At 40.7% G+C, this 19944-nt stretch overlaps 2 protein-coding genes across 2 annotated transcripts in view; one reads left to right on the top strand and one right to left on the bottom strand.

Annotated features, from left to right (window-relative positions):
• LOC119660028 (odorant receptor 7a-like) overlaps nt 1-6502 on the top strand; it is a 28428-nt gene extending 21926 nt beyond the window's left edge. The window contains exons 3-4 of the mRNA XM_038068406.1: nt 1014-1374; nt 6379-6502. Coding sequence (XP_037924334.1) covers nt 1014-1374; nt 6379-6435 — 418 coding nt within the window. The 3' untranslated portion in view covers nt 6436-6502. The remainder of the gene's footprint in view (nt 1-1013; nt 1375-6378) is intronic.
• Nucleotides 6503-18700: 12198 nt separating this feature from the next.
• On the bottom strand, nt 18701-19728 carry LOC119659669. The gene is made up of 3 exons (XM_038067894.1): nt 19568-19728; nt 19009-19510; nt 18701-18941 (listed from the first exon to the last, which is right to left on the bottom strand). The coding sequence occupies exons 2-3, from the start codon at nt 19475-19477 to the stop codon at nt 18802-18804; spliced, it is 609 nt and encodes a 202-aa protein (XP_037923822.1). The 5' UTR covers nt 19478-19510; nt 19568-19728; the 3' UTR covers nt 18701-18801.
• Nucleotides 19729-19944: the final 216 nt, after the last annotated feature.

The following is a 19944-nucleotide window of genomic DNA, read 5'->3' as shown; positions in this document are numbered from 1 at the left end:
ATAAGCGGAATGAAACTTTTCGAAGGTCCTACGAAGGACGTTAACGGTAGACTTCTCATCCTACTCTCTTGTGGATGAAAAGGTTATTTACCGTAACTAGCGGATATGGGAGGAACCTCCAAGCAGAAAAGCCGCTGGGCATGACGGTCTCTCCGCAGAGCTTTTTATCGCTACACCTTCAGTTACTGCAGATATGCTACTCGCACTGGTTAGGAAACCTTAGTAATTCGAGACGAGAAGAGATGACCGTTATAATTGCAAAGAAGGGCATCTGTTTTGACTGTGATAATTGGGAGCTTAAAAAATCCTAGAGCGCCTCAAAGAACATCATGAAAGCTTAATCGGTCGAGAGCAGGCTGGTTTCCGCTCTGCATCCTCCTGCATGGACCACATCAATACCCTGCAGATCATTTTGGAATAGTGGCACCGTACCTGCCCTTCGTCGATTTCTAGGAAACTTTCGATAGCGTGAACAGGGAATACATCTGGCGTGCTCTATTCCGGAGAAACTAGCAGTTATTATTAAGGTGGCATATGATGGCGCAAAATGCCACATACTGCACGGAGGTAAAAAACAGAGGATTTTTAGTTCTAAAGCGGAGTCCACCAGGATTGCATCTTCTCACCGGAATTATTTCTTCTTATTATCGGTGATGTTCTTCGTACTGGTTTGTCCAGAGGACGTGGAGGAATTCAATGGAACACTTGCGAAACTACTATTTTATACTGTTTGACCCAGGCGATCAGATCTGAACAACTTGAAGAGTTGAAGTTTGACTTTTAATATAAAGTAGGTAAAATTCCCATAAGAAGTATCCACTTGTAGGAAATCCCTTTATCTTGAATTCGTGCAAGAAACTCGTCCGCAATACAGAAAGAGTTGAAATTCGTTAAAGGAGGCTCGCTAATCATTATTTATTGATAAAAATTGTCTTTAGCATGTTAGTATAAAATCTAACCAATTATAGAATGATTCTTTAATAACAATAAAATATATTATTTTCTCTTTACAGAGTTTTTGATATTCTCCAAGGAACTGTATCGTATACAATATTCCTTCAATTTATCGGGACTTCCCTCGTCATTTGCATGATCATCTTGGAATACTTTGTATACAATTTGACAGCAACTGAGACGCTTACAGGAATGCTCTTTCTTCTGGCCGAGATTTTCCAGATTGCTCCTTGTTGCTACTACTCCAATCAATTTATGTCATCAACCGATTCTTTTGTTAATTCCATATACTCGTTAAATTGGACTGGCCAGTCGATAAAATTCAAGAAGCTCATGATCCTTTTCATGATTTTTACTCAGAGAAGTAAAGTAATTATTGCTGGGAAGGTTATACCCGTGACATTGGCGACTTTTGCATCGGTGAGTGGATTACGTGTCATTAGCAAAAATACTATATCGAATTTGTAGGATTTTTATCTCTTTTGATCACCTTCAATCTTTCAATCCCTCAGGGATCGTCAACGATCCTTTACGGGTCGTTTACGATACGGGGAGTGGCGTCCCCGAGGTGCCCGAGCAAGTAGTTCTGACCCCCTAGCTGGCATAATACTTGCGTCCTAGGTAGTAGCCTCGAGAAAGTTTCTCGGTGAAGAGCGAACTGCTAATGACCGATACACGCCGGGATACACTGGGAGTCCCCGGAGCCGTCGACAACTCTCTGTTGACGTTGATGGGGTGATGTGAGCCTAGCTCTGTTAAGGTGGTAGTTGTGACGTGTATCAGGAGCCAGCCCCTTCGGGACCTTGGTCGGGTAGTGTGCATTGAACCGGTGTTAGTAGACCGCGTTGCCCCGAGCGAGCGCTGATCCGTCCGTGAATTCCGGGATCAACTAAGCGTAGGTCAGACCTCAGGGAACTGGGGTAGGGGCTGTGTCCCCGAGGGTATACTCGTTCCTGATTATTGCGGCCCGCTCCCTTGCACACGATGCGCTGGTAAACAACTCAGAAACTCAAAACGAACGAAACGAAGAGATAGTGGAAATGGAGAGTGAGCTGGCTGCGTTTATTCGCAGCACGCAAATGCGCCGTTCGCCCCAGCGCCCAGCAAAGGACGCAACAAGGGTTGAAATACCCGACGAGACGCGCAGACGGAGAGAAAGACTCGGAAAGTGATGCGGCACCTGCAACACAGATAGGAACCCAGACTATACCGCACAGTGCTATAATTGGGGAAATAGGTGTAGTGGAAACTGCCGAAACTAATAAAATGGTTTCGAATATAAGCCGAGTGGAAGGACTGTCGATTACTCTGGCGCAAGCTGAAGAGGAAAGACTTATTAAGAAATGTACGGCAGTTGTGAAGCACATACGATCTGCGACGTTCCTCCAGAAAAACGTCGGCAAGGGGGTGAAAAACGGGCTAATGGAACTGGAAGAGCTCCTGGACAGGATTTCATACTATAGGCGAACATGGAAAGTAAGACAAAATCCGCACGAAGCAGAAACAACCGCGCTTCCCGAGGAGAACACCACGAGCACCAAACGGATCGCTGACAGCCCATTGCAGAGCGAACTTGTTAAAAAACGAAAGGAGGAAGGGACATCTGAAGGAGACTTCACTCAGGTACTCTCCAGGGCAGAAAAGATGAAGGCGAAGAGGATCAAAAGACAACAACACGTCGCGCCATCAGAAAAACCTCTGCCTAAAACTAAGGTGGGCACGAAGGACGGAGCACCAAAAGAAAAGGTGGGGAGACGAAGGAGGACTAGACCGCCAGCTTTGCTTATTAAGCCGGCGGAAGGCAAGACTTTTGCGGAAGTCCTCAGCGAAATCCGTTACGAAATAAAAAAAAAATAATGAACGAAGCACACTTCGATGGAAAATTATTTAAATCAATTTATTGTTATTAACCCGTTAAGGTTTTTCATCCACTACCTGGGTCGGCTATGTGTTTCTTAGTCGGTCAGACTAGCAGAACTTACCCTACCCGTTTTTAATATGATCGAGAGGGTCTTTGGGGGGGGTAGAGAAATAGCGAACACACAGTGCAGCGCTCTTTTTCATTTCAATGCTGGCGAAAACCTTGACATGGTGTCCAATTGGAACTTAAGTAGTTGTTCTATCTTATGGGACTTTGCAGTTAGTTGCGTAGACTAAGAATGGGTAAACGTTAAGGGGGTCATCCCGTATGAGGGGCGTTTTTTTCGATTTCTTTAGAAATTTTTCGTGAAGAACTGGATAAAGATACAAATATAAATTTTTCACCATATGTTTATTAATATCTTGAGTATGCGTAATAATTTTTCCAGCCCAAGACCATAGTTCATTATTGAAATACAGAGCAATTTATACACCCACCTCCAAAAAAGGTGTTTTTCTGCTGCCACGCTAGAGAGCGCTGCGATCGTCTTAAAGAGAAAAACGTAAACGACATGTTAACGTCAGACTTAACTACAAACAACCGCAAACGAGGATTATTAAAAAATATGAAAAACTAAATTTTTGGTGCCGTGTTAAACTTTTTTTTGTGAATTTTGGTGTTTTTTAGGGCTTCTTTAATGAATAAAAAAAACTACTGAATGAATCGCAATTATCCTAGTTTGTGGATCGTAGAAATATATTCTGAACAAGTTTTGAAAATTTCAAAGAATTTTGTCGGATAGATTTTGGGCTATGATAGCAGCAGAATTTCAATATGCCGTTGCGAGAAAAATGCATTTAAAAAGTAGAATGTGATTTTTAGCCATATAATTTTAACTGATCATTAACCTGCTATACTTAGTCCATAAACTTCAGATTTCTTGAAGAAACACATGCACAGCCTTAGCTTCAATTCTTGTCCTTCTAGCAAAGTCATTCGAATGTCATTCAGGCCGATAAATATGCGCTTTATCACGGCGATCTTCATAAATCTGGCATGTGGCTTATTACTGGTTTAACACTATAATTTCCAAACGACTTCGAATATCAAAAAATCACTTTGCCAATATATTGTACACTATATCTAGATACAATTGATGCCAAAAAAATTCAATCCCGCGGATCCGACACACGGGATGACCCCCTTAAGTCTTCATCAACTGTATAGTGGACTGCATCATTTGGGATAGCAGCTAATTTTCGCAATTTGGTGTACGGGCTATTCGTTTGTAGGCAAGGGGCTGACATTTCAAGGGATTGTTGAAAACAATACCTTAAAATAGGTTTGCTGTCTATTTGTCTGGTGCTCAGAGGTGGCGTTGAGGAAGACGGGGCGGTAACCCTGTCGGCCAAACCAAAACCAAGTGACCGAGGAGAACCTCCATAGTGGTGGCGCCGGGAGACGCTGTACTCACTTTGGTTTGCCGGCCATGATTCAGTAGGCGAATGCTCCAAAGGCCTAATTTGGGCGATCAGACCCGAGTCTGCACGGGGACTCATCTGAAGTGGCAAATTGGTCACGAAACCTTACCGGCGGTATACTGGTACCATGGGAACCGGGATAGCCTCTGAACTCTCATACTTCGGGTGAACTCCTGTTATATGTGAGTACAGCTCGGTTGTTTGCGGTTGGTCCCCCTAGTGGGAGTTTCATGGTGGTTGTGGTTGTGCTCAAGCGAGAGGAGATCTCCGGGCCTCCGCGTGCTGTTGCGTTTCAATACGGGTGCCATACTCCTTAGTTCAGTAGAGATTTAGGTAGGTCTTGCATCCACCAGTATGAATGCTAAGCCATGCAATTGGTATAGACTGGTACCGTTGTTGCTTGTCTCAGCGGGGCTCTGATTGTGGTCACAAAATCAATCCGTGTCTGAAGAGGACCGTGGGATTAAGTCTCCACGACAGGTACCTACGTTAAACACTCAAGGGCTTAATTGTCTATTTGTCTGTCTGCCTGTGAAGCGTATTTTTCTCAGAAACAACTCTACTCTTTCAATTTTCAGGTCAGCTGAGACCCGATGGCTACCACTCAATATGATTTATAGGCATTTCTTGTTTATGAATAAATAAATGGGAGTAAATAATATCATTCGGTTACGCTACTTCCAGGACAAGGATGAAAAAACCCGTCAGCTATTTCATCAACTGTTCTACTGATGTTGCTGGTAGCCGAAGCTGGCAATGATGGTGATGATTTTGGATAAGAGTTCCGTCTGCTCACATTGGACTTGAGATTGAGCCTTATTCCCCTTTTTTGATCAGTGATCTCTAGAACCTCCCCAGAGAGGATGACCTGGAGGAATGATCCAGATTTTTCGGGGATTGCATTATATTCGGATGGCATAGGTCAGACAGCGAACAGGGAGTATTATTTGGGTGTTATGAGAAGTTTGAGTAAGCCAATTCGTCAAAAACGAAAAATTGTCAAGAAACATGGTAGATTTTGCGCCAAAATGGCGTACCGTCTTACAAAACATCATTATCCTGGATTTGTTTACAAATTTATCACACGATTGGGAGCGAGCCTTAATTGAATTTTAAGCTTAGTAAGCGAGAATGGCCGATGACGAACTAGAGGCAACAAGGAAATGTACCTTTTATACGACGCGCCTCAAGTCACTACCTAGAAATTCGGAAGCTTAAGTAGGCAAGCCATGTTGAGCGGATAGACGACAGGAGAATTTTCGAGAACCTACTCAAAGATAAGGTAAAAAGCGGCCAGTCTGGAAAGCCTTCAAACAAGTAGAAGAAATCGATTGGAAGCGGGGGTTACACGTTCCAATGAGCCCGCTGCATTCATCCCAGGAGAGTGAAAGTTAGAGCTTCGGGTCGTAGGACGAATATTGGACTAGGTTAACTAAGTTATACTAGACAAACCTTGTCCACTGAGTTGATATTACTTAGGGGATTGTAGGGTACAATTAGTTGAGATCGAAATGGAACAACAAATTTTTGGTCCCCTAACAATTTAATTATTTACAAACGTGCAGTGATGCAAGGAAAACGTGTAGCATGTTTTTAAGGCTAATTACCGATCTAAAATTTGAGAGTGGAAAGGCGAGTCAGTAGTCTTAATTGCGTTATTTATATTAGGTAAAATGGCATCTAGATATGTAGTCTTTCAAATTTACGCTAACTAGAGGCCAAACTAAGTTTCCTTGATAAGCCCAAGGCGTAAACTAGGCTATCCTTTCTTCTTGGACCTACCTACAAATCTAGTCGGACAATTGGATTCACCAGAAAAAATACACCCTTGATGAGTTTTTGAAATCAAATTCTCGTGTATCATGTCGGTACCGTTAATTTGAGGTACAAATGTTGATTGACAACCATCAGACAATAATACCGTGGTAACAAAATTTTTCTAACTGAAGTGCGAAATTCTTAGCCCTTATCTAGATAGGCTTCTAACCTCCTTATTTTTTTCAAATTATTGATTTCCATTTGAATTTATTCACCACTTGACAGCTTCAAACTATGCATGTATATATAATTATTTCATTGCAGATATTAAAGATTTCATATTCATTATTTACGGTCGCCAGCAATTTCAGCAAGAAGTAAGAGCTTTCCCTATCCAGCAAATGGACCCGGCTTGGAAAGTAAAAATCACGAACTGGAGAAACCATGTCAATGTTTCATTTCAATATGGAATGGTGATTTTCTTGAGATTTACAGAATAGTGAAAAGTCTATAAATATTCAGGAAGAAGCTCGCATCCCCTATTAAGCATCAAAATTTATGGTTCGCGTACACATTACTTAGGTTTGTTAATTATTCAAAAAATATGAGTTTGTTTTGTTTCATTAAAAAGATTCTAGTAGACTTTCTATGGATTATATCTGCCACAAACTATTAGTCCTTTTCATGATAAATGTATTAAATTTTGATTCTCAGTATAACATTTTTTATATAGGAGTAACATAAATATAAATATATACACAAATATAGAAACATGGAGCACATATGAGCACACAAACATTCATAAAAAAGACTTTATTTAATTTACTTTAAGAAACAAATACGGAAGAAATAGGGGGTTCTTGCGATATATAGCCAATTCCGTATGAGATCATCAGCTCATCTGAAGCAAAGGAAGCACATAGTGAAGAAAGCATTTGACTCAAACTTCGATTAGGTTAGTGCCTCATTAGTGGCAGTGTAGAGGCAGTAATGTTTCGGACGAAGAAATTATTTAACTGCGGCGGAATATTTCAATGATTCCTCTTCAATTGGGAGCATCCACGGTAACCAGCACTTGATAATTGCGGGCAATAATTATGTTCGCACCCTCGGCTTACCTTGACTAGGATAGGTTGGGATGCAATGAATGGGATTATTCCAAAGGCCCTCGCAGTACATAGAATTCGACATCCGCAGTATAATTAGCTGGTATGCTGGAGTTATCATCGTCCGGTTCACAGCGTTGTCCATTTGCCAGCGTATGAATTTCACTACCCCTGTGATAAGCAGCCTGCGACTACAGTCTGGCTCCTTGATATTGGGCATCTTCTTTGACAGATATGAATTAATTTTTACTGCTTTCTTTTGCGAATAGTCCGAATATTTGTTGAAGCTCAGCAGCTCACCCCTGTATCGATTGTTATTCTAGCTATATAAACACCTACCCCATTTTTTGTTTTCTCATTCGTTTTAATAGACCACTTGCTAGCTCATTAAACAGGAAAACCCCGTTGCATACAACCTGGTCCAGCATCTTGCCCGTAGTGTCTAAAAGGTATATAGGCACATACGAAGTGAGCACGCCGGGTAGTTCTAAGGATTTCAGTACAACCCACTTTTATCTCGTCCCCTGACAGAAAACACTTCTTCAAATCCAAGTCTACCTATAAACCCCCGTTTCCAGTCTTAGTACAATAAACAAATTGATGCCTTTGTTCAAAATTTTGTCAAATCCCGGAACCTTATTACCTCAAATATATTTGCCTATCTTTCGTAGTTGTAGGCAATTCCAGGTGCTGTCAAGATGTCCTGTTCGACCATTAGCTGATATCCGCTTCATTCTTATTGAGGAAATAGGAAATTATTTTGTAATTTTATTTTTTTCGCTACAATTTTGTAGCTATTTGCGAACGAGTTCGTCCAAACAGCAAGGCATTCACGGCTGCTTTTCCGTTTAGTTTTGTTAAAGCTACTTGAGAAATCTCAGTATTCGCCATTCAGATCCTGGTGACTTCGTTTCCTTATTACCGTTTGACAAAGTAACCTCGTTCCTTAACAGAACAACTGAATTGCATTGCAGTGTTACATACCTCAGTTATACGCAACAGTTCTGTTCGTTCACTTCCTTTTGAGTTCACCAGGAACATTTCTTTTTCAAAAATCTCAGTAGACCAGCCAACCACTCTGGCTCTATTTGCCTACTTCCAGAAAGCCTTTAAATACTCCTCTAGAATTTTCGGGCGAACGATGAAAACTGGTAATTTCTACAACCGATAACAGCTACGATGATGAAATCCGCGCACAGTTGTTGTCAGCCAACAGAGCCTATTTCAGCTTACAAAGACTGTTCCGCTCGAAACGTCTCACCATAGGGTCAAAGCTCTTACTGCACAAGACTATGATCTTGCCAGTCCTCATGTATTCCTCGGAAACTTGGGTTCTTAGCAAGAAAAATTGCAAACTCTTGGCCGCGTTCGAGAGAAGAATCCTCTGAAGAATTTTTGTCCCCCTACATGAGGATGGATGATTCCGTAGCCTACACAATGACGAAATCTATGAGCGATACCACGACCGTCAGGTTGTGAATAAAATCCCACCCGGAAAGTCTATAAGGGCAATATCTATGGTAGAAAAAGAAGACGAGGCAGACCCTACCTAAGATGGAGCGATGACGTTGGTCAGGACGCCAGACAGCTTTTAGGGATATCGAATTGGTGGACCTCGGCGCAAAACCGGGATGTCTGGAGTTCCTTATTAAGGCAGGCCTAGACCGGATACCGGTTGTTGCGTCGTTGATGATGATGAAAACTGGTGGTTGGTACTTTTTTACTCGCCAAACTTCCCCCATATAAAAAAAATGCAGGGTTATCCCAGGCCGATGATTGAACCTTGTCCTCTAGCTCGGGAGGTGGATACGCATGCATGTTGGCTAGTAGGACCTGTGCTTCCGTAAAGGTTCCGATCAGAATTTGGCGTGCTTACTCCAAATCCCAAATGATGAAACCACCAGTAATTGTTTAAGAACTTCGGTCTCCAGCAACGAAGGCCAAACTGTCTACCAACTTATCAAACTATTGTTACGCTGCCTGCAATGTGCAACATCTTTCGTGGATCCCGTTCAATTTTTGTTCGACCTTTCTCCACTCTTTCGATCTATCGTGTTGGCTGAAATCAAGGCAGCATGTTCAGAAAATCTTGGTTCCGCAATCTGAACATTACCAAACATATCATACCTAGCCAGTAGTAATCAATTTAGACACTGCGCTTAGATTTACGGCACACTGGTTCTATACCCCCCTTTACGCTCTTATTTATGCTTGTTCCCGAAACATCTTTTCAACCTTGTCACGAGCTACTACTATTTCTCACTAGATCTACCTTATTCTAAACGAAAATTCTCTTTCTGTGTGGCAATGATGCGGCTTACACTATTACCTGTCTTTTAATTATGACGCTTTCAGAGAATATGGGCCCTTAATATTTCCCCTTTTTTTCTTATCGTTTCCGGGACTACTTTCTTTTTGTTGACAGTTATTCTGCTTGTAAATCAAAACCTTATTAAAATTTTTTCACTTTTCTCGGAAACGGCTATGTCGTTTGACACGAAAATTGGTGAGTGAACTGTGGTAATCATACAAAAGGGGATTGTAACATTTTTTTACCGAATGTAGGCGTGTTGGGAATCAAATGGAAGGTCTCGATTAGAACTTTCCGGAGCGAGTCTTAGTTTTGACATTGTTGGGAAGTCGGGGAGTGCGAAAAGGTCGAAAGTGATAATTTCTTTAGCGGGCCCACTCTCAGAAATTACCTAACCGAAAAATCTGAATTAAATCTTCAAGCAGTATCTATGCAATGTCGCGGCCTCAAACTACTCTCCACATCAATATCTACTAAAATTAAGTTAATAATAGTACGTTACAATGTTTAAGAAAAATTGACTAGAGACCCTTATCCTAGAGTTATAAAAATTTACTATAATATAGCCGATAGTCTGAAGCTGATATCCCCAAGTTTGATCAAAATCGTGCAGTTAGCGATAAAGTTACAGGAGCTCCAAGTTGTCACTAAAGTTAATAGGCTGACATGCTTAATATACATACATTATATGTCCATCTGACCAATTATGAATGTTAAGATAATATGCAAAGTTTCAACTTGAGGCAGTAATGAAAATCAAAGTCAAACCAATTTATATTAACAAAACATATTTGAGTGACATATGTGTGTAACATTTTTAAAGCCCGACATCTCCTTATATTTAAAACTTTGAAACACCGCCCCCACTTTAAATTGCATCCCTCATGCGACTGTAGTATTTCTGCGAGAATATATCTTGGATTTCAGATAAGCCCAACAATTTTTTATGAGGCTTAAGTCCGCAGAATTGTTGGGCCCAGGCAGTAGATCCAAATTCAGTGAATTTAGATAATTCATGCTATCTGTGGATATATGGCAAGGTGCGACATCCTACATGAAGGCATATTCTGTACGCAGAATATGCAGATTGTTGATATATGGCAGAAAGACCCTTTGAATTACTTTAATGTACTGCACAGATTGCGATGTATCTTTAATAAATTGTATTCGATCGGGTACTTCTTCAGGAATGCAGCTACAAATCATTAAGAATAGTGGATGTTTAATCTTATTAACCACTTCAGGCCACTTCAGTGAACGCCTTTAGACGCCATTCGTCACTAAAAATGACCTACAAAAAATTAAAAACAAGTCGGGAAACCGGAAGCTAGACGCTTCAAGTATTTCTTTTATAAAGAGATTTGAGTGTGTATTTGTCCCATTAGTATGTAGCACGTAAAATATGCATATATTATGTGAAAATAGCCACTTTCAAGGGATATTGATATTCATAGTCTTGAATTTGCAGAGGAGCGACAGTTTTGACCTAGTGTAACTTTGTTAATAATAGTGCGATTTTCACCAAATTTGGCAGGATTATGCTCCATACTGTAGCCTACATTGTTGCATGTGTGATTCTAGGGTGAACTTAAGGTGGGTTTTCCTGTCAATTACTAAAAATTATAGTAATATACTATTATTAACTTTATTTGAACAGGTATCGGTATGGAGGGTATTTCGGAGCCTAGTGAGCATATAGTGACAGCCCCCTGATTTTTTTCAGATATTTCGGTTTGGTAGTTCCTGAGAATGGGTTCGTTAAAAAAATGACCCCCCGCACTCCCCACCTTTTTAACAAAAGTCAAAAAGTACTAACCGAGACCTTTAATTTGATACCCCACATGACTATATTTGATGAAAAAAAATTTACACCCCTCTTTTGCATGTATGGGGACCCCCCTTAAATTCGTCGTAAAAGGATGTAACTCACTATATGCATGAGCGTTCACAGTTCCCACCTTTCTACCAAATTTGGTGTCAATCGTTTACACAAAACCTTAAAAAATGGGGAACCGGAAGCTAAACGCTTCAAGTGTGAAAGGTTTTGTGTATTGCCCTGTAGAAGCATGTTGGGCATGGGCATGTTCCCATGTGTACCTAGCTCGTAATGTTTATGCATTTGCTTTGTCAAACCATTCATTTTAGTATAACACTGACATTCAAAATCGGTAAGTAATAGTGCGTTTTCCACCAAACTTGATAGAATCATGCTCTATAGTGTAACTTATGGGCGAAAATTAATGATTCTAGGATAAACTTAAGGGTGTTCCCAGTCAATTTCTTGAAAATATACGCAAAATAAGTATGGCATTATACTATTATTCACCTTATTTTATTTACCATGTGCATCTCAACGCGGAACTGTGTCACTCAACGCATACAATGGGATTCACAGGTCCCACTTTTCTACCAAATTTTGTATCAATAGTATTTTTCGTTTCTGAGATATAAGGTGTGACAGGCAGACAGACAGTAAACTGATTTTAATAATTTTGTGTTACACAAAAAAGGAAACATTTTAAAATCGACAAAAAGCCGGAAAAAAAATATTTTTCACCAATTTAGATTTTTCAAATAGTTTGAATTGTAATCCTCGTGTAAGAGGACCCAGAAAAATCTGCCTTAATTTTTCCTTGCTTTTTCGACTACTGTGAAAAACCTCTGGTTCATCATGAGCAATACTGAATCTTATCGCTATTTCAGCCACTGATGACTAAAAAGACGGACATTTAAGACAATCGCTACATAGCTTCATCTTCTTTCTTTCAAAAGGAACACAACGTGAATTTTCTATTTTATGTTAATATCTCCTTTTTACCCATTTCCTGTTAATTTGCATTGTCAAAAAATCTAACGTGTATGTGCAAAATAAAATAAATGTTTTTACTCATGTGTACCGGTGAGTACACTGTAAACTTCGCAAATGACTATTCTAAACTTAACTTCCCGATTTTTCCGGGAAAAACTACGCAAAAAGCAGCTGCACTGAAAAGTTGACCAGCAAAATACGACTTTCGACAGAATGAAGAGACCGGCGCGCAAATAACGGTTTATATTTTATTCTGAGCTCCGACCCTAGCTAACGATGATATAGCCAATTTTCCCACAAAAGTTCATCGTTCATAATTCGATGGAGAGATACTGTATACATTACATGAGAAACAAACAAAACCTTTCATATCTGAAGCGCCAAGCTTCTAGTTTTTGACTTGTTCAGGATTGCTATCGGCGGACTATTTTACTTTTGTAGGTCCATGAGTGTTTTTGTCAACTCAGTTTCCTTTGATATGTATTAGTCTTTCCAAACTGTGCCGGGAATATCCCCTTCCATTTCTTGGAACTCTCTTAAAAGATTCTAGTGTAGATCTAATTTCAGTTCCACTGTTGCTATCGAAACATTAACAATGCGTCGGATAGGGATTGATCTCATGGTCACCACTTTTGACTATCGAAGGCAGTTTTTGATTGTTTTCTGGAATGTGCCCACATATCTTGACCGCGGCATTGATGGACCTAAATTGGTCGCTTTCTCCAATTTTAACGAGAATTTCAGATGGACATTGTGGGCTTAAGCAACGTGAAATGATGGAGTCTTGGAGGGGACTCGTTCTATAGTAACAAACGTCAACCTGGTGTAGGACTTTTGCTGATAACTAAAGCAAGGCAACCTCCGATATAGTGAAAATGAATGTTTTCTATGAGCAATTACATGCAGTTCAGGAGAAACTTTCTAAAGGTGTCATTACCATCATGAAGGATGACCTAAATGCCAAGGGGAGCTCTGACAACACCTTATTCACTGGAAAAGGGCATATGGTTGGGGAATAGTTTAGGAGATGGCATCGGCCTCGATTGAGACCATCATCTATTGTTCGCTTCCCTTGACTTGTGTGTCGCTCCTACACCTGGAATAGAGCGTGGGTGTCCAAATTCAATACGGGCAGTCTTGCCAATCCGATTATTGACCAGCAGTGGACAAACTTTCTTGCTGCGCAAACAATAAACACCCTAAATAATCTTCCAGGAGAATTTTTGTCAGCACGAATTGCCATCGAAAGTGTATTTTTTACCTGTGGCACGGATGAAGTTATTAACCACATCCCAAAAGAGTAGCTGAGTTGAAAAAAATGGAGGCGGATTGATAACGCAAGGAACTTGTAGCTCTGTTGTTGGGTACGAGCAGAGATTAGTACGATGTGGTTGAGTTCCGTTAATGTAATGAAGTACGATGTCTATGACATACCGCGCGCCTTTACAAAGGGAAATGCATCATTACTTTGGCGAGGGGCACAGAAGATGGTATTCATAACGAAGATTTCGCCAGCTTGAAAATGGTCCTAAGCATTTCAATTGTCCTGTGAGGCACATTAGCTTTCTCATGCACGATGACGAGCAGTTGAAGACGAGCGCCATTCTTAATCGTATAACATCCAATATACTTTGTGGAGGATTAGGCAACATACTGATAAAGGACTGCTTCAAACAGAAGGGAAATTATCTTTGTCATCTACGTGCTCAAACGGACTGAAACATTCATCATTCCTGAGAACCAGCTACAAGGCAAAGTCTTAGAAGAATTTGAAATTCAAAGAGGAGTAGACCTGTATTGCATTCTATTCCATGGATCAATTCAATAGACGGTGTCATCCTACATCTCGGCTACGTTAAAGACACCTGCTTACTATCTCACCATGATATACACCTTATCCTGCATTTGAAGAAGGGGGCAAGATGATTCGGACAAAAGATAAATACAAACAAAATCAAGGATTCCAATCTGATTGGACATTGTTGTCTTCCGATTTGCATCGAAGGACAGAGCATAGAAAGCATTGAACAGTTTGTATATTTAGGATTCTTGGTTGCTTCTGCCGGGGGGCGGTACTGAATTTTTGTTGTTTTGTCGAAAATCTGGAATGCAGTTATCTCAACACCAATATCAAATTTGGAGTTGTTTCACAGTAGATACCTGTATAAAAAGCAGGAGAGCAGCCTTACACTGCTAGTTTGGCACCGGGCAGAATGACCGATATGGCAAACTGATTTTGTGTGGTACTGATGGACTGAACTGAACTGATGAATATTTAAATTTTCGAATAACATCTGTTGTTGAGCCTGCAGCCTGAGTGTAGGTGCAGTTGCCAGTCTGTAAACACTGCATGACTTCCCAATGGTTCAGACGTGCTAATTCGAATCGATTTATGTGTTATATTCGCCTACCTTTTTTCACCTTTAACTACCCTTTTCCAAATAGAGGTCATCAATTAAAGTTAGTTTTACATACTTTGAGTTGAAAATTACTGACCAACAAATTGCATATTTCTTCTGCCGCCTTAAGGAAGACGTTAAAATTGGTGTGCCCCCTCCCCAACCTAACCCAGTTTGCCTTAACAATAAGGCCATTAATGATGTTAAAAATGACCCTTTTTGAGGCACCATAACTGTTAAAAGGGGACGGCTGTTGCGGCCCTTTAACAGAAATTGAAAGACGGACTCATTCACTACATTCTCCGTACATTCTCCACACTCTCCTCCTTCGGGAATGGAGCTATTCAAATCCCATTCCCCTTTTAAAGGGGCTTATGATTTGAATGCTGTCCGAAAGGGCCAGTGAATCGATTCAATGTATGTCTGTCACACCCGATTTATTCGGAAGTGGCTGAGGCTACTGTTATGAAATTTGGTTAGAATATGTGGTCTGTGAATCCCTTACATACAGCAAGTGGCGTTATTTTCTTCTCTTTAAGGAGTGCAAACTTGTTTTCATAGAATATGGTCGTGAAGGCTTTCAAACGAGAGGGCTCAATTAGTACTTTTTGAAACTGGATGTGATACTGGGTGAAACATAGGGGGTGAGGGCTCGAAATGCGAAAAAATCGCAATGGTGCACCCGTCCAAAATCTAGGCCTCAAAACGCATCCCATTCCGATATCTGTATAAATAAAGTTAATAATAGTGTATTACCATATTTTGTAAATTTACCCGAAATTCTTCCTTAAGTTCATCCTAGAAGTTGTAATAACATAATGCTTAATTTTGGAAAATTTGAACAAAATTAAAATATTATTAACAAAGTTATTGAAGGTCAAAATTGTATATTTTAGAAGAATTTATCGCACTCTAGGACGTGCATGACGTCATCATCATATAACGTGAGCTCACATGAACGGCGGAGTTGAAGTTTGGAAATATGATACATATGTATATCAAGGAATACTTTGAATTAAGGATATAGTATGGCGTGTTTATTCGAATAATCTTGGCCAAAGAAGGCACCGAAGCAGTATGATCAAGCAGGACTAACCCGCTCAGAGTGCAATCAGGCAATAAAAAACATCCGAAGAAGGAAGAGGAAAAAAGCGGCATCTACAAGATGTCTTACGAAGATTGCCCACCCGGGTCAAAGAACATTTAAAAGAATCTGTGTTAATAAAATGGAGCAGAAAAGCACATATCAATTCTGCGGTTGCATGGCATGTTGTAGAACATGACCATAAAATAGAGAGGGTATTCGGAAAATAAACGAAAATCATTGACAAAAAGGAAATTAGAATCTGTTTATTTGTCCGTCCATGAGGTACATACTCCTATGAATGGGAAAACATGAACATGAAGTTTCTCACACCAGATGAACACAACATTTTTATACCCGAAGCTTTCAACTGAAGACGCTGAGTGCAGCGCAGTTGTCATTGTGTTGTCAGTCGAAGTATGACCTCCGAATGAACATATCAGCTCACCAGTTTCTCATTTTTTAATTTTCGGTGGATTGGTTGGTTAGTTGATAAAACTGGCCATGTTAGGGTAGAAGACTGCATTAGCAGTGTCACACGAAATGATTGTTCGAAGTAATTGGTTTGCGCGTGAAGCGGTCCACAAAAAACAGCCTTCCGCAACACCTATAACAGGGAAATGGATGCCGCAATAACCGCAGTCAACCGAGATCCTGGAGATGAAGCATAAAGAAATTATCTTCACAATCACCTAAAGAGCGTTATCATAAATACGGCCACAAACATACCTGGCACCAGCAGCAAAAAGAGTCGGAAAGGTTGGTTTGACGATGAATGTATGATGAAGCTAACAACAGAACAGAAAAATACTGCATACCGAGTAATGTTGCATTCTCAAAGAGCGCGGGCACGCGCGGAGACTCATCACGAACTCCGCCGAGCGGAGAAGCAACTTCACAGACGGAAAAGGGAAGCCTGGGAGAACCAACAAGTCTGTGAACGCGAAAAGTACAGAGAGCAACCGCACCCAGCACAGTAAGCGAAAGTTTTACCAACCAGTCAGCGGAATGAAGCCTTACACACCTCGATGTTCTTCCTGCCGAGACAAAGAGGAAAATCTGATTTCCGACGGAATGGGCATATTGGACCGATGGGTTGAGTACTTGGATGAATTACTGAACAACCAGAACATCTGCTACTTGGAGGACTAGCTAACTGAAGACGACGGACAAATACTGCCACCACCAAGTAAAGAAGAAACAGTTCCTGCAATTCATCGGCTTAAAAGTCATAAGTCGTCAAGTGCCGATGGAATTACAGCCGAATTTGTTAAATATGGAGGCGACCAATTACACCAAGTGGTTCATCAACTTGTGCTCAAAGTATTGGACAGCGAGTCAACGCCTGGCGACTGGCTTAGAACCATTATCTGTCTGAGTACCAGCTATAAGATATTCTCCGCCATCTTACTAGGTCGAATAGCCCCATACGCGCACAACATCATTGGCGCATATCAAAGAGGCTTCACTCCAGGTAAATCAGCAACAGATCAGATTTTCTCTGTTCGGCAAGCGATGGGAAAATTGCTAGAATATGGACATCAGTTGCACCATCTTTTCATCGTCTTTAAAGGCGCATATGATAGGATAGCTAGTGAAAAACTGTACACGGCTATGAAAGAATTCGGTATTCCGACGAAATTGATAAGATTGACAAGGCTGAAATTGACCAATGTTCGAGGCCAGATAAAAGTAGCAAGATCACTCTCAAGACCATTCCACATCAACAACGGTCTACGACAAGGGGATGCGTTCTCTTTAACCTGGTCCTGGAGAAAGTGATCTGTGATGCTGAGATAAATGCAAGGGTTACAATACTCTTCAAGTCCGTCCAACTTACTGGCCTATGTTGACGATATCAACATCATGGGGAGAACCACCCGAGACGTACAAACTGCCTTCACCCAGATCGAGCAGGCGATCTCGGTTTGTACACCAATGAAGGCAAGACAAAGTATATGGTGGGAACGTCAGCACCAAAAACCAACCAACCAACAATATCAAACCGCACTGATCAAACGGGAAGAATAAAGATAGGAGATTACAACTTTGAAACTGTTGATGATTTCCACTATCAGGGTCGAAAATCCCAACCGATATCAGCTAGGATGATGAAATCGGCGCACGGTCGTTGGCCCCCAACAGAGTCTATTTCAGCTTACAAAAACTGTTCCGCTCGAAACGTCTCACTATAGGGTCAAAGATCTTACTGTACGGGACTATGATCTTGCCAGTCCTCATGTATTCCTCCGAGACTTGGGTTCTTAGCAAGAAAAATTGCGAACTCGTGACCGCGTTCAAGAGAAGAATACTCTGAAGAATTTTCGGTCCCCTATATGAGAATAAACGATTCCGTAGCCTACATAACGACGAAATCTATGAGCGATACCATGACCGGCAGTTTGTGGATAAAATCCCGATCAACAGATTACGGTGGGCGGGTCACTTAATGCGTATGGATGAGGATGATCCAGCCCCGAAAGTCTATAAGGGCCATATCTATGGTAAAAAAAAAAAACGAAGCAGATCCTGCCTGAGATGGTGCGATGCCTTAGGTCAGGTCGCCAGATAGCTTCTAGCGATATCGATTTCGTGTACCTCGGCGCAAAACCAGGGTATCTGGACTTCCTTATTTAGGCAGCCCTAGACCGGATACCGGTTGTTGCACCTTTGATGATGATGACTACTCTCCACATAGGGATTTATAGGAAATTTTTATATTGAAACTTGCTCATGACCGCTAAGCGTTCCTTTATCCGCAGTAAAGGACATACCTCACGGATAACAGGGTAGCATCACGCTTTACACATTATGTCCGGAGGATAACTTTTAGATTTCATGTGTTTGTTTTGGATACTTTTTGGGGAGAACTGCCAATCGTGTGGAAATGGCAAACCCAATCTCATTCGCCCTTAGAACGTTTTCAGAGGCAACTTCTCACGGCATTAATTTCTTTATTACTTGAATTTTATAATTTTCTCATTTTAGACTTCGCTTTAGCAGCTAAACATTATGTTCCTAAGAAAAGCTAATATGTATTACTTGCCAGAATTCTGATTAGATTGAAATTCCAACAAAATTTTGCTGTTCGGAAGATCAGTATCGATTCTTCGTCCTACCCACTGATCTGGAATGTTGACATTAGAATTGTAAAGGATATCCGTCGTTATTCGGACCCCTGAGAAAATAGATTAACAATCAAACTAGGTACATTCCAATTGCAGGCTAGTTTCATGAGATATCACCTTGCGCTGTTCTAGTAATCGTAGTTTTACTTTTATATGTATTTTCAGTCAATGGGCTTGGTGGTCGAACATCAGAATGTGAGCGTTTCGGCAGATTCGAAACGTTCGACTTCTTTGAAAGAGCACCAAGGCTTCGCTTACTCCCTACCCCCCTGGCTTTTTCCAGAGACTTTGTCAATACTTGTTTCGCTACATTTTGTTGCGCCAGGACGCGCATTGGTTTTGCCTCAGTTTCTTCAAATACAACTCTATTCAACGATTTTGTGTGACTTCTTTGGGTCGTCACAGGATTTGTAACAACAGAGCCTAACGATCCTGTTTGCTTCAGTAACTCACGGTCAGGCTCATATCTTCTTATAATATCCCGTACGCTCGATGATGAACTTTTGCATATAGAATCGCCTAAAAAATCCACAGGCTTATCCATCGTCTCACACTCGCATTCGACCGATGCAGATATCGATTCCATTCCTCCTTTCCGTTACACAATTGTAAGTCTCACCTGCGTGTGTGAAAATACATCTTAATTGATGTGGTTCATATTTAAAGTAATTGTTACCAAAAAGATACTCGGAAAAAGGAATCAAAACTTCGTAAAAGTCCGCTGAAAATTTTTGTTAAAAAGAGCCTTAAAATCGAACCGTTGACTGAAATTTCTACTTAATTAACGTCAGCGAGTTTCGAACATTTTGTTTAACAAATTTAAAACGAAATTTCATGGCAAGTGTGCCTTCAAAGAAAATTATTTTAGGTGGAATAATAATTTTAAATACAAGGTACTTTTGGCATGCCACATATAAATCTGTATGGACTTGCGTACATAACTGATGAGTTAAACAACTGGTAATTTCTCCTTTACGTGCACTTCTTCATAAGTAAAAGAATGTGAGAGAACAACAAGTCGGGAAACCGGAAGCTTGACGCTTCAGGTATAAA

This window comes from Hermetia illucens, chromosome 6 (assembly GCF_905115235.1).
Source record: "Hermetia illucens chromosome 6, iHerIll2.2.curated.20191125, whole genome shotgun sequence".
Classification (NCBI taxonomy): Eukaryota; Metazoa; Arthropoda; class Insecta; order Diptera; family Stratiomyidae; genus Hermetia; species Hermetia illucens.
The sequence above is the reverse complement of the archived record's forward strand: the minus strand, read 5'-3'. Positions and strand labels throughout refer to the sequence as shown.

Coding starts and splice junctions, on each gene's coding strand:
- LOC119659669 (XM_038067894.1), bottom strand. CDS start 19,477: ATGGAATCGATATCTGCATCGGTCGAATGCGAGTGTGAGACGATGGAT. Junction 18,942..19,008: donor GATTACTAGAACAGCGCAAG/GTGATATCTCAT, acceptor CTATTTTCTCAG/GGGTCCGAATAACGACGGAT.